Source organism: Scardinius erythrophthalmus, assembly GCF_964197995.2.
Source record: "Scardinius erythrophthalmus genome assembly, chromosome: 9".
NCBI lineage: Eukaryota > Metazoa > Chordata > Actinopteri > Cypriniformes > Leuciscidae > Scardinius > Scardinius erythrophthalmus.
Genome location: NC_138229.1, coordinates 24881313 through 24894566, shown reverse-complemented (window position 1 = coordinate 24894566; position 13254 = coordinate 24881313). Strand labels below are relative to the sequence as shown.

At 37.0% G+C, this 13254-nt stretch overlaps 1 protein-coding gene across 1 annotated transcript in view; it reads left to right on the top strand.

The window, feature by feature from the left end:
- col11a1b (collagen, type XI, alpha 1b) overlaps nucleotides 1-13254 on the top strand; it is a 92187-nt gene that overhangs the window by 47701 nt on the left and 31232 nt on the right. Inside the window, exons 23-41 of the mRNA XM_081375290.1 lie at nucleotides 499-552; nucleotides 1862-1906; nucleotides 2464-2517; nucleotides 3909-3953; nucleotides 4212-4265; nucleotides 4362-4406; nucleotides 5150-5203; nucleotides 5349-5456; nucleotides 5773-5826; nucleotides 8105-8158; nucleotides 9579-9623; nucleotides 9727-9780; nucleotides 9874-9918; nucleotides 10003-10056; nucleotides 10890-10943; nucleotides 11354-11407; nucleotides 11535-11642; nucleotides 11810-11899; nucleotides 13048-13101. Coding sequence (XP_081231416.1) covers nucleotides 499-552; nucleotides 1862-1906; nucleotides 2464-2517; nucleotides 3909-3953; nucleotides 4212-4265; nucleotides 4362-4406; nucleotides 5150-5203; nucleotides 5349-5456; nucleotides 5773-5826; nucleotides 8105-8158; nucleotides 9579-9623; nucleotides 9727-9780; nucleotides 9874-9918; nucleotides 10003-10056; nucleotides 10890-10943; nucleotides 11354-11407; nucleotides 11535-11642; nucleotides 11810-11899; nucleotides 13048-13101 — 1125 coding nt within the window. The remainder of the gene's footprint in view (nucleotides 1-498; nucleotides 553-1861; nucleotides 1907-2463; nucleotides 2518-3908; nucleotides 3954-4211; nucleotides 4266-4361; nucleotides 4407-5149; nucleotides 5204-5348; nucleotides 5457-5772; nucleotides 5827-8104; nucleotides 8159-9578; nucleotides 9624-9726; nucleotides 9781-9873; nucleotides 9919-10002; nucleotides 10057-10889; nucleotides 10944-11353; nucleotides 11408-11534; nucleotides 11643-11809; nucleotides 11900-13047; nucleotides 13102-13254) is intronic.

The following is a 13254-nucleotide window of genomic DNA, read 5'->3' as shown; positions in this document are numbered from 1 at the left end:
GACTTCTACACTACAACTAACTCTCATTAGAGTATTAGTAGACTGTTCGGGGTTAGTAGAATAAGTTGACATATAGTTGCAAAGTTATATAGTTAGTAAAATGTCTAAAGTGGACAATCAAAATAAAGTGTTACCAAATTTTTTATCTTATTTTAGCAGCTTTCTTTCACTCAAGGTCTTACTTTAACTACAACCGCCTTTCTTACTGTGTGCGGTTTGTTTTACCCATCTCCGTGTCTCTTCCTCTTTCCCAGTGGTTTAAAGCTGCTATAATAGATTTTATTACAGTAGGCTGTGCAAATCAGGAAGAAATGCCAATGGAAAAAGATGGATTTGTAATAGTACATGTGTCTGTTGTAGTAGTATAGTAGTATTTTTGGAGTTTGAGGTATTGGGGCTGTTTTCCATATCTGTCTAAAGTGTCAGGCTCCCTGGAGAAGTGACGTGTAGGAATGATTGTGTTATGTACTAAAGTGTTTCTATTAAATGTTATAACAGGGTCCTCAAGGAGAGCCTGGACCCCATGGGCAACAGGGTAGCACCGGTCCACATGTAGGTATCCGTCAATCAATCAACTTTTGTCAGTCTGCTCTTTTCTCTCTCTGTCTGTCTCTCAGAAAACTTGTGTTTTTCTAAACAAGAATAATTCACTTCCACACATACCATGAAAGGCTTTTAGACTTTGTCTATTATCTTTGAGGTCATCTATACACCAGTGTTCTCCTAATAGTTGACAAAAATAACCTTTTGTAGATATACATACAGTACCGTTCAGAACTTTGGGTCATTACTTTTTTTTAAACAAATTAATACTTTTATTCAGCAAGAATGCATGAAATTGGAATTTATTATACAAAATTGTATGCATTTATGCTACAACAGTCTTCTATTTCAAATAAATTTTCTTCTTTTGACCTTTCTATTCATTAAAATATTCAGCAAAAAAAGTATCAATGTTTCTACAAAAATATTGAGCAGCACAAACTGTTTTCAACATTGTTAATAACAAGAAATGTTTCTTGAGCAGCAAATCATCATATCAGAATGATTCTGAAGGATCATGTGACTGAAAACTGGAGTAATGATGCTGAAAATTTAGCTGTGCCATCACATATAAAAAGTATTCAAATAGAAAACTGTTATTTTAAATTGTAATAATATTTCACATTATTGCAATATTATTTCACAATATTGCTGTTTTACTGTAAACTTAAACTTTTACTGGAAACTATTTTGACCCTAAACTTCTGAGCGGTAGTGTAAATGGACCAAAATTATTGATGATTCATGTTTTAGCTACTACACAGATTTTTGTCCAATCAGATGCTCTCTAGAATGAGAAAGTCCCTCCCCCAATACCACCCACAACTGACTAGCAAGTAGCAAATCATGTTAATGGATGTGATGTGCAGTAGCTATAGCCTTGTGGCTAGTTTAAAAGAAAAAGGTAGACCACCCCTTCGATATATCACACCCAAACTTCCTATTTCAATTGTAAATTCTTCCACACAGAAAAAGGAAAACACATGTTTAATGACTTCATGGGGTCATTAACTCTCCTGCAGTCTCCTTTTCTGCTCTTTTTTTTAAATGTAGAGCCTTATGAACTGTCATTGAAAGAATGCAATGAAAACTGGTAGATCTATTAATCTAAATCCACATCCAGGCTCCATAAGTTTGTAATAGGACTCATATATTCACACTCATGCACAGACACCCATAATAATGTATCCTGTTCGACATTCTTTCTTAGATTTGACTGAGAGGTGCCCATAGCTTTTTTCCAATATAAACTTTACTATCAGATTTCCCTTGAAGTCTCCATGTTGTACTGTCTAACTTTGGAAACCTTGTCTTGCAGGGTCTGCCTGGTCCTCAAGGCCCGATTGGTCCACCTGGAGAGAAAGTGAGTGTGTGAATAAGAGCTGTTCGCCCCAGCAGCCATCGTCTTTGTTATTACAGGCGGCGTTTTTCTGCCCTAACCCTATAAACGATTCAACAGACTCCTCGGTTTCTGAGCTGTAGGTTGCCTTCAGATCACTGCTGACTAGAGAAAAACCACACACACACACACACACACACACACACACACACACACACACATATCAAGACTCGCTAATGCTTCAACAAGCAGGATATATGCTTACACACAAAACTGTCATTGGTTAGTCTCTCAGACAAGCATTTTGTCAGGACTCCTGGAAGGAGGCCAGAAAGAGTCTGAAATGTGACTCCAGTAGTGGTGGAGTGTTTCCAGACGTACCATATGATTAGATCTCTTCCTTACCAAGAGGAAAAAGATGAAAATGAAGTGCTTTAGGAGTGAACTGCTTATAAAAGTTGCCCAGCGAATCACTTGGGCGCGCCAGTAATCGCAGCCTTAATTGTGTGTGTTTTTCCTCCCTCTTCTCTTTCTTCCTTCTTTTCTCACTTATCCTCTTTCTTTCTTTCTCTCTCTCATAGGGTCCCGGTGGAAAACAGGGGCTCCATGGGCTGGCTGGGGCTGATGGGCCTCCTGTAAGTGGACTTTTCCCTAATTCTCTGCGTTCATATCAAAAATACTTTGCATCATCACATATCATTAACCATTAACTAGCTTGATAATGATCCTGGCTTGAGAGGAATGTATATTTTATTCACACAATTTAGAATTAAAGTGTTGGCTGCATTTCATTTCATTTCATTTCATTTCATGAGTTGAAAATTTGAATGCCAGGAAGTGGAATTTACTGAACTGCAGACACAACAGAGGGCTTTCATGAAAATGAGCAAAAACGGAGCCCTTTGTTTTCACTTTTACAGCCTGTTTTATGTGGATTGACTCCATTTTGAAGACTTTAAATAGAGCTTTCTGGGAAAATAATTGTACTTCTGCTGTGGTCCATAAAATTCTATAAGCCTATTTATTTTAATATATATTTTGTATTTTTAATAGTTATTTCGGTGCCATTGAATATTAATAACTAATATCTAATACCTTATGTATAGAATAAAAATACTTTTTTATAAAATAAAAATATCTAAATTATTATAAAAAAAAAATATATTTACAGTTAATATGTATTGTTTATTTTGCAAGAATTTTTTTTGATGGTAAATAGTCTAAGTATATATATTTATATTTGTATTGTATTTATTGGAATGTTATTGTAATAGAGAATAACGATATTGTATTTAATAGTTTTCTCTTTTTTCATTGTAATAAAAATATGAATAATATTTCGCAAATAAAATATATAAACATCTCACAAATAAAAAAAAACAGTTTGGGGTTATTAAGATTTTTTATGTTCTTGAAAGAAGTCTCTTATGCTGCATTTATTTGACTGACAATATAGTAAAAACAAAAATATTGTGGAATTATTTCCAATTTTAATACTGTATATTTTAAACTGTAACATGATCCTTCAGAAATCATTCCAATATGCTGATTTGGTGCTCAACAAATTTTTCCCAGTATTTTTGATGAATAGAAAGTTCAAATGAACATATTTTTTATTACAATGTAAATGTTTTACTGTCACTTTTGAGTAGTTTTGATGTTCATTTTGATGAATTTAACTGGCTGAATGAAATTTAAAAAAAAATCTTGCATTCCTTTCATTTTGAACGTTAGTGTATGTTGCGTATGATGACATAATTATTTATCATGAATTTTTATTCTACTCGGAATCAAATCAAACTTGGATTGGAATCAAATTTCAAATTCCAATTCAATTTTTTTGCTACCCAGTTAAATTTCAGTTCTTACTCATGCATAAACCTAAAATAATTTTTCCTGCACAAAGTGGACACTGGAATAGTCACAGCACTGGCATTTTTAATGCTATTCATACTGTATATTACTGTACACTGAACCCACAAGACTTTCAGACTTGAAGATGCTTTTGTTTGTTATCCTTGCACAGGGTCATCCTGGGAAAGAGGGTCCTCCCGGAGAGAAAGGAGCAGCTGTGAGTGTATTTTTAGTTTGTCTCGAAATGAATTGTCACTCTGAGTTCCAGTTATTGACCACATTTCAAGTGCAAAGCCATTAAACACCTTTAAGGTGCTGTTTTGCAGCCGTCTAAAAGCTCAGTAACAAAATTAAAGCCATTTCTCTGTCTCTTTAATTAACATTTAATGTGTGAACCCTTCAGAAGTTTAAAACCTAATTCCCCTCTATTAATCCAGATTGATTCAGTGTTATTATATTTGCTCTCTTCCTATAGGGCCAGTCAGGTCCCCAGGGGTCCATTGGCTATCCCGGCCCCCGAGGTGTGAAGGTAAACAGCTTTGATCTCACTTTTTCTTTATTATCAACATTATGTGCTCTTAGTCTACCCATTAGAGCCTCTATTCATTGTTCTGTCACCATTCAGGGTGCCGAGGGCATTCGTGGCTTGAAGGGCGGCAAAGGCGAGAAGGTAAGCAAATTACCCTGTCCTCTGTCTCCGCTAATGATCTCTTGGGTCAGCCCCTAAAATGAGGCACACAGATGACAGAACAATAGCTAAAAGACAATTTCAGTGACGCGAAATGCAAAATCACCTACGACTGGATGTAAGCAGAAAAAAAAATATTGAAGTATTGTCTTAATGTGTGTAATAATACAATATGAGTATTATTGTTGTACAGTATATACACAATGTTGTGACTTGTTCTGGCTGTATCATCTACAGTGGCCACCAAGTGTCAGTGTTTCATTTAGAAAGAATCAAGACTTTTATGTCTATAAAATATATTGTTTTTGTTATGTAATATTATGCTCAACACTTAAAATTCAAGAACACTTCTGAGAGAACAGGTTGTTAAATTAACATTCTGACAATCTTAGATATGATTTAATTTCTCGGTCTAAACTAGCGTGAACCAGCAAGTTACACTATGGCCACTAGATGCCAGCATTTAGCCATTATGTTCTTATAGAGTTTTTGAAAGAAGATTCTTAATAGTTTATTCAGTTTATCAGATTTTCACTTTGGAAATTTAGTAAAACTATGAATTATCTATCTATCCATCTATCCATCTATCCATCTATCCATCTATCTATCTATCTATCTATCTATCTATCTATCTATCTATCTATCTATCTATCTTCCATTTATCCGTCTGTCTGTCTATCTGTCTGTATATTCCACATAAATGATTTAAGTTCGATTGATTTCAGGGAGAAGATGGTTTTCCAGGGTTCAAGGGTGACATGGGCCTCAAGGGTGACAAGGTGAGTACGACTTTGCTTATTTAATTTCAGTTCCATTTAATTTCAATCAGCACTCATAACCACTCATTTATTACTTGTTTGAGTTTTTCCCATTATGTTTGTTATGAAACTAGTGTAATGTTTGTCCATTGTGTCTGATGTTCAGGGAGAGGGTGGTGTTTTGGGCTCCAGAGGAGAAGACGGACCAGAGGGGCCCAAAGGTAAATCAGGTCCCTCCGGAGAGGCTGGTCCTATGGGCATGGCAGGAGAGAAGGTCAGTTTAAAACTCATTATGTTGAATATAATGGCAAAGTACTTAAAATGACCAGCCCTGGAAAAATCAACACTGGTGTTTTTTGGGCACTTAAGTGTCTGTCAGGGATTATTAATTTATGTGTGAATTAAAACCTAAAATTACACTGAACTCATAACTCTTAAATTGATTCTGAACACCAGTTTTAAAGGGCAGCCAAATACTCCATTACAGCTCCCTTATGTTTTTGCTGTTTGTGCAGGATTCTGAAATGCTTTATTGTTTCTGTATTGGGCCTGATGACTGTTTAAAAACTCCAAATGAAAATGTTTTTTAGGGAAAACTTGGTGTTCCAGGTTTGCCTGGCTACCCAGGAAGACAAGGTCCTAAGGTTAGTGCTGCTGACAAGTTTCTTTTTGCTGCTTTATCATCTTTTCATAAGTTATTTTTATTTTTTGAAAAGTATCTATATGTCATTCTTTACAAACAAAAGCAATGAAACAATTAGACATGAACTTTTAATGAACAAAAGTTCTCAGCTCTCATAAACAGTGCCACTGTCTGTACTGCTTTATTTATATTTGGCCAAGCGCTGCGTTTGACATGCAAGGCCTGCTGTTCTCTGATCGCCTGTGTTAACAGATTTAATAGGATAAACTCATTTTCCATGACACTGACTGCTTTATCTTCAGCTACCCAGCATGCAATAAGTGCAGGCCTGTGAACAGCTCAAGACTGTGCAGAAACAGTTTGTGTTGTGATGTTTGTCAGCTTATTTAGTCAGTTCAGCCTGCTAACATCGACAAAACGATAATTTGATTCAGTATACAGGCTAGTCCACTCATACAGCTTGAATTCCCTGGTTTTTGTTTGAATAACAAGTTATGGAAAGTGATTTTGAAGTAGTCTACAACTTGCTTTGTCAGCTATTTTGACACAGGGTTTCCATTTTCCACTACCGCATTTTTTTTTTTAAGTGATGTTCGGCCTGTTCAGGGTTCTGTTCAGAGTATGTGAGGAGTTTTTTTTTCCCTGGAAGTGATGAGTTGGTTTTTTGAGTCCTGCTGTGTTTTTTTTATCTCTCTCTCTCTTTCTCACTCCTATTAAGGATGGCAATATATCAGTATCATATCGCCTGGTTTTGATGTTTTTTTCATCTATTTATATTGGTTGATATTTTAGATATTTAATTGTTCTTCTCATTTCCTCTGTTTTGACATATATTACCTTTTCCATCATCTAACATTTACTTAGTTATTTTTTAAAACACTAATAATTAAATAACATTTATAATAATATCTGTAATATTTATAATATTTTTTTATAATAATAATAAAAATTATATAATTTTATTTATAGTTATATATACAAAGTTATTTTTATTTTTTTACAAAATTTGGATTTGGAATTTTTGAAAATTCTTCATGATCATAACATTTTAATGGGCTAATGTTAGTATTTTGATTAATTCAATTTTCTCATTATATACATTGCAGCATTATCTCTTTTCAAAAAAACAGTTTGTTCAAAGATTCAGTCTCTAAACCCTTCCTTTCCAAGAGCCTACTCTGCTCTGATTGGTCAGACAGCACAAGTTGTGATTGGTCTACCACTTACAGCGCATCTAGGAAACTAAACGCCCATTACCTTATCTGAATTTCAGCTCCTGTGGCTTCCTCAGCGCTTTTTTTACCCAGTGATATGAACAGAAACTATGGTGTAGGTATCATATCAGTTTGAGTCATATCGATTTGTGGAAGTGCATAGAAAGTGTATTTGCATTCACAGCACAGAAAACAGCGTCTTCTTGACATGTCGACAGCATGAACCAGCTTGAAATACTGTTTGAGGGCGGGTCAAAGTAGGGCAGCCAATGAAGACCACAGACTGGCATTATGCAAATTTGTTACAAACCTATTTAGGTTCATGCAGGAAGTGAGACTGGAATTACTGACAACTCATTGCAGGCAGTTCAGAATCGATTCTTTCTTTTTGGAAAAACTTTGCAAACCTTTTACATTCACAAACAGCTATATTACACATTACATAAAAGGTAATATCCAAAAAAGCATAAAAGGGGCACTTAAAAAAATTATATATCAGATATCTTAAATAATACATCATTTGGAAAATGTAAAATGCAGAGTGGAGCTGGAGCGTTGTGATTAGCATTGACTTTCAGTGGGGATGGGAAAATGCTGTTGGTCCACCTCAGTGTTCCATTGTTTTGTGTGTGCATTTGCAGTTGTCTGTTTGATCTGTTCCATTATCTTGTGCAGGCGACCATCCTGTGGAGTAAATTACTGATGCGTTTCCATTGTGCATGGGCCGCTTCCCCTTCTTTCCCTGCCAAAATAATTCGACCTTCATTTTCTCCTGTCCTTGTGCTGACAAGCACGCACTGCTCATGTTTATCAACTCCAAAAGCTAGCCCTCTGAGTATCACTCGCAAATGTTAGCATTAGCAGTAATGTTGTTAAATTATTCCTCAAGGACATCCTTTGTGTCAACACAGCTTCACTTTTGCTCAACGACCAAGGGTTTTTTGGCATGTTTAAAAGGTTGGGACGAATATTGGATACTTTTGAAGTGAAATAAGTGTGTAATTTATGCTTTGTAGCTGAAAACTACTCTCCTCAATGTGCCTAGTAATCTGTCTCCTTCTACAGGGCTCAACTGGTTTCTCTGGCTTCCCTGGAGCCAATGGTGAGAAGGGAGGAAGGGTACGTATAAGGGCTTTTTTATTTTACTATAAAATTAGATTTCTTTTAGGATGCTACAGCCTGGCTAGAGCCATCTCTATTGTACTTCTCTGGTTCTGATTACAAACAACCTATACCAGAAGTTAACTAGTCCTAGAACTCACAGTTATTGCAACCAGTGCCAAAAACTAACTCTCGCCACGCGTCAAATGATTTTATTTGAAAATGTGTCACTCGCCAGTTGGCCGGTGATAAATGCTACCTATCAGATTGTGCTACCAGCATCATATTCATGTGGTTTGAGGCTTTAATAATGTCCATACCCAGCCCTACCCTAAACCTACCCTTAAAACAATGAAAAATATATTGCTGGTGGCACAATCTGATTGGTTGCATTATTTGGCAGAACACCAGTAACATTTTAATGGTAGTCATTTGAATGAATTCAAACAATGCATGAACGTGAACAACACTCGGGACAGTTGACGGGCCAAAGCTGCATCGCCACACAAATTGGTTATGTCTTAAGTGAACGTAAACAGTTGAGAAAGTAAGTGCATGTGTATCAGTATATTAGATCCGTGCATTTGCTCTTAAAGTGACAGCAGCCTAATATTTCTGCTTCTGTCTATGTTTTTAATGTTAATCAAACAACAAAGGGCAAAGAAAAAATCACTCACTGCTCTTCACTGAATATCTTTTGTAACTTAAATAAGGATTAATTAATAATGATGTTTTAATTTGTACAGTTTCTAGACCTGAAAACTACTGTTACCCCTTTTCCACCAAAAAAGAACTGGTTTGGAACTGGTGCTGGTTCAAAGTTGGTTCAACTTGCGAACCTTCTCAGAACCTGTTTGTTTTTCCACTGACTAGAGAGCCCAGCAAACAATATTGTTACGTCACTGTGTACATTGCCATACAGTACGTCTTAGCTTTCCCAGAAACGCTTGCGCCAACTTAACAAGCATAACAATTACAATGGCGGACTACGTCGTCTTTCTGCAAATGTTTCTCCTGGCTTTGCGATCCTATATTGGGGTCAGAAGAAGATGTTTAGAACGCATTTGTGCTGCTCGTCTGGATTACTATAGATGGAGGTTACGTTCGAGAAGAAGTTCGACAATAACCCCGCCCCCAGCCCCCGACGTAAACATGACGTGGTAAAAGAACGGTTCTAGTCCAGCAAAGAGTTGGTGCCGCTTTGGAAACAATTTTCCTGGCCGAGAACTGGTTCTTTGGCTCTCAAAACACAAAGAACTGGTTCGTGAGTAGGCACCGGCACTGCCTTGGTGGAAAAGGGGTAAACTTAGAAAAGCACTGTTTATTTCATTTGTGTCTTTGTTATATTGTACTTATTTGTGATTTTGCTTGAAAGTTAGTTTTAGGCCCTGATTGTGATGTTAAGGTTGTAATTTTAAGGGTTGGTTTTGTTTTTTAGGGTATTGCTGGTAAAGCAGGTCCAAGAGGACAAAGAGGTCCAACGGTATGTAAATGAACAAGTTTGAATCTTTTCAACAGAAAAGAAAACTCTTTTCCACATACACTAATGATGCATAAGGCTTATCGCTAATAACACTCGATCTCAGGGTCCCCGTGGTGGAAGAGGTGCCAGAGGTCCAACAGGAAAACCTGGACCAAAGGTCAGGCTTAACCAGTCCTTATTCAGCTAACTCAAATAGTCAATGCTATCTGCGAATGTTTTCTTGTAACAGGCAGCTTTGTTTCTGTTTTAGGGAACATCAGGAAATGATGGACCATCTGGTGGCCCAGGAGAGAGAGTAAGTGATGGTTGAATTATTTCTCCAGTTCAGTTGTATTAATCAACCTTTACATCTCCCTTAATTTTTCTTTCCATGTTTTAGGGACCCCAAGGACCTCAGGGCCCTGTTGGATTGCCAGGCCCTAAAGGCCCACCTGTATGTAGTTTCGTCAATTTCATATGCTTTTGAGTTATTCTAATCTAAGTTATTCTACTTTTTGACTCACATTAGTATGGAAGTCCATTTCTGCCACTTCACATAATCTATTCACATAAAGGACTTTTTATGTCATAGTTATGGCATTAGAAGTCCTAATTATGACAAAAAAAGTCTTAATTATGACAAGTTGAAATTATAATTATGACTTTTAGGGTTCTAATCATGACATTTTATCTCATAATTTTGACTTTTTATCTCATAATTATGACTGCTCTCATAATTTCAACTTTTATGTCATAATTATGAATTCATATCATAATTATGGTTTACTAAAAACATTGCTGTTGTTTTTTCTTATGTGGCCGAAATGGGCTTCCATACATTAAGCTGTCTATTCATTCATTCATTAACCATTTCAGTCGTATCTGACTCTTAGTGATTCAATGGACCGTCTCTTGCCAAACGGGAGAGACTGTCCATGAATTTTCTTGGCAATGATTTTTCTGGGGTAGATTGCCAGCTCTTTCCTCTACCCTCCCATTACATGGCTCATTTAACATCTCCAATTCACCTATACTGCATGTTTTTGAATTGTGGGTGAAACCGGAGTGGACACAGAGAGAACATGCAAACCCAGGAATCGAACCAGGGACCTCCTTGCTGTGAGGCGACAGAGCTAGATTGTCTATACTTAGCTCAAATAACATGTCTAACTGTAACCATTAAAACCACAAACATGAAAGAGTGATAACCACGTGTCTATAAGTATATTATATAATAATTAATGTTTTAATCTCAATTAATCTTTTTCAATTTTGTAAAACCCTCAGGGGCCTGCTGGAAAGGACGGATTGCCCGGTCACCCTGGACAGCGAGGAGAGACTGTGAGTATCATTTTATCTTTATAAGTGTTTTCTGTCTCTGGAGTAAAGAGGAAGAAATGTTGAGGACAGTCTTTATGGTGTATTACCTTTTAGCTGCCGACAGTGTCAAGGTGCGATACTGTTCAGGTCTATCTATCTCTCTGTTTCTAATTAAGAATGTCAGAGAGATGGACTGCTAAAAAGAGGAACTCGTTTTATATTGAATGTCTCTCCTTTGTGATTTTCAAGATGACAATACTGCACTTCTCTTTCACTGATTTAGGGAAAACGACAAGCTGGATTTGTACAGTTTAGTGATATTTACAATTAATCCGATTTTTCTTTGCTCTAAGATTACTTCCACACACATGTGATAACTAGAATAAATTGCATGTAATCTCTCACAATGACTATGTTTATTCTCACCACAGGGTTTTCAAGGAAAAACTGGACCTCCTGGACCTGGAGGTGTTGTTGGCCCACAGGTGAGCTTGAACAGTTATTGTTTTATATAAGCAGGAAAAAAAATACCAACACATTGCTCTGATTAAACATCTCCTGAAGTTAGCCAGAAGTTTAATCAAAAACCTGTTTAAATTGGACATTTAAAAGGGCTCTACAGGAGAAACTGGTCCTGTTGGAGAGAGAGGACATCCTGGATCACCAGGGCCCCCTGGAGAGCAAGGTCTTCCCGGAGCTGCTGGCAAAGAAGGTGGAAAGGTATGATGTGCTAAACACGTTTACTTCAGATCATTCAAGGCTAATCATTGGAGAGAATTCACATAATTTGCTGTCCAATTTCATAATGTGTAGCTGGCAGATAATGCTGTGGAGATTTGTGTGTTTTTAAGTTAGAGGACTAAATCTCATCGTCTCTCTCCTTGAAGGGTGATCCAGGTCCTCAGGGGGGTTCTGGGAAACCTGGCCCTGCCGGATTGAAAGGGTTCCCAGGACAAAGGGGGCTTCCTGGCGCAGCGGTAAGAGCAAACAAGTTAATGTCATGTGCCTCACCAAATGGCCATTAGCTGCTTAACCGCCTGCTGTTCATTCAAATGCTCACACTGGATGAATGCCTCAGGAAAGGGTACAGTCCTAACTAAGACTGAGGCTTGTGAAGATTAACTGACATATTTAACATGTATTAAGACATTCAGTAAGCTTTTTAAACACATCTTGTATAGAAATAAATTCCACTGTATTGCAGTACACAATAAAGCCAGTAATATGTAAAAGTATGACTTTGATTTCATATTGACTTTCAGGCCAAAAATGTATTGAAAAGAAATTCTTGTGTACCAACATAATCTCTTGTTGCATATGCGTTTTAGACAAAAATTGTTTCAAATATCTAGTCAGATCCAGTCTCCCGGCTGCTTCAGGACAGTAAAAGTGCATGAGGTGCTATAATTATATATTGCATTGTCCTAAAGAAAAATGCTAACCTGTATCTCACTTTCAGTCCGTTTCTGAGATTCAGTTTGACATATTTATTATCCCTCTGATGTGGGCCTGTAAATTACTTTCTGCATAACAAACTGCCACAATTGGGCAACTCAAAAGAAGTGTATGTCATGGGGACTTTGGAAATGTCCATACTTGTTTTTCTTCATTAAGAGTATTTAGACTGTGGGACTGAATATAATCAAAGTTTTGTTTTTAGTTTAAGAAATAGCATCTGCCAACTTGATGAATTTCAATCTTCATTAGTTACATCTTTCATGAATCAAGTGTTGCTGAAAGTCACATTTGAAACCCAAAGCCAGTATGATTTCAATAAACAACAATTGAATTTTGCCATCACTTGTTGTTTTGATGTTTACTTTTAGCTGGTTCATATGTTTTTCATGACTCAGATTATGGCTTGATGGGAGGAGAGTGACGTGTCCTTGGCGTCACATGACAATGCACTGCCAGCGCTGGGTTTCTGATGTAGGAAATAGGGAGATTGCCAGTTTAATAAACACTCTGGGCTGTATTTCTTGTAGACATATAGTACAAACATCTGCCATATTCTGGCACAAACACATTCAAGCACACATGCAGAGACTCAGATGCCACTTTGACAGATTCTGAAGCACAGCTCTCATTAGAGAATTAAACCTCTCTCTCTCTCCCTCTTTCACAGGGTCCATCTGGTCTGAAGGGAGGCGAGGGTCCACAGGGTCCACCCGGCCCCATCGTAAGTACCTGTGTTACTATGGAAACTCTGTCACTGCAAACGATCAATCTGCAAGCTTTGCCTCTATTAGTAATGTGACATCAGGCAAATTCTGGACCAGGCACAGTCAGCAGGTGGTGAATTTAATGACCAGTAATGTTGGCACATCGATGT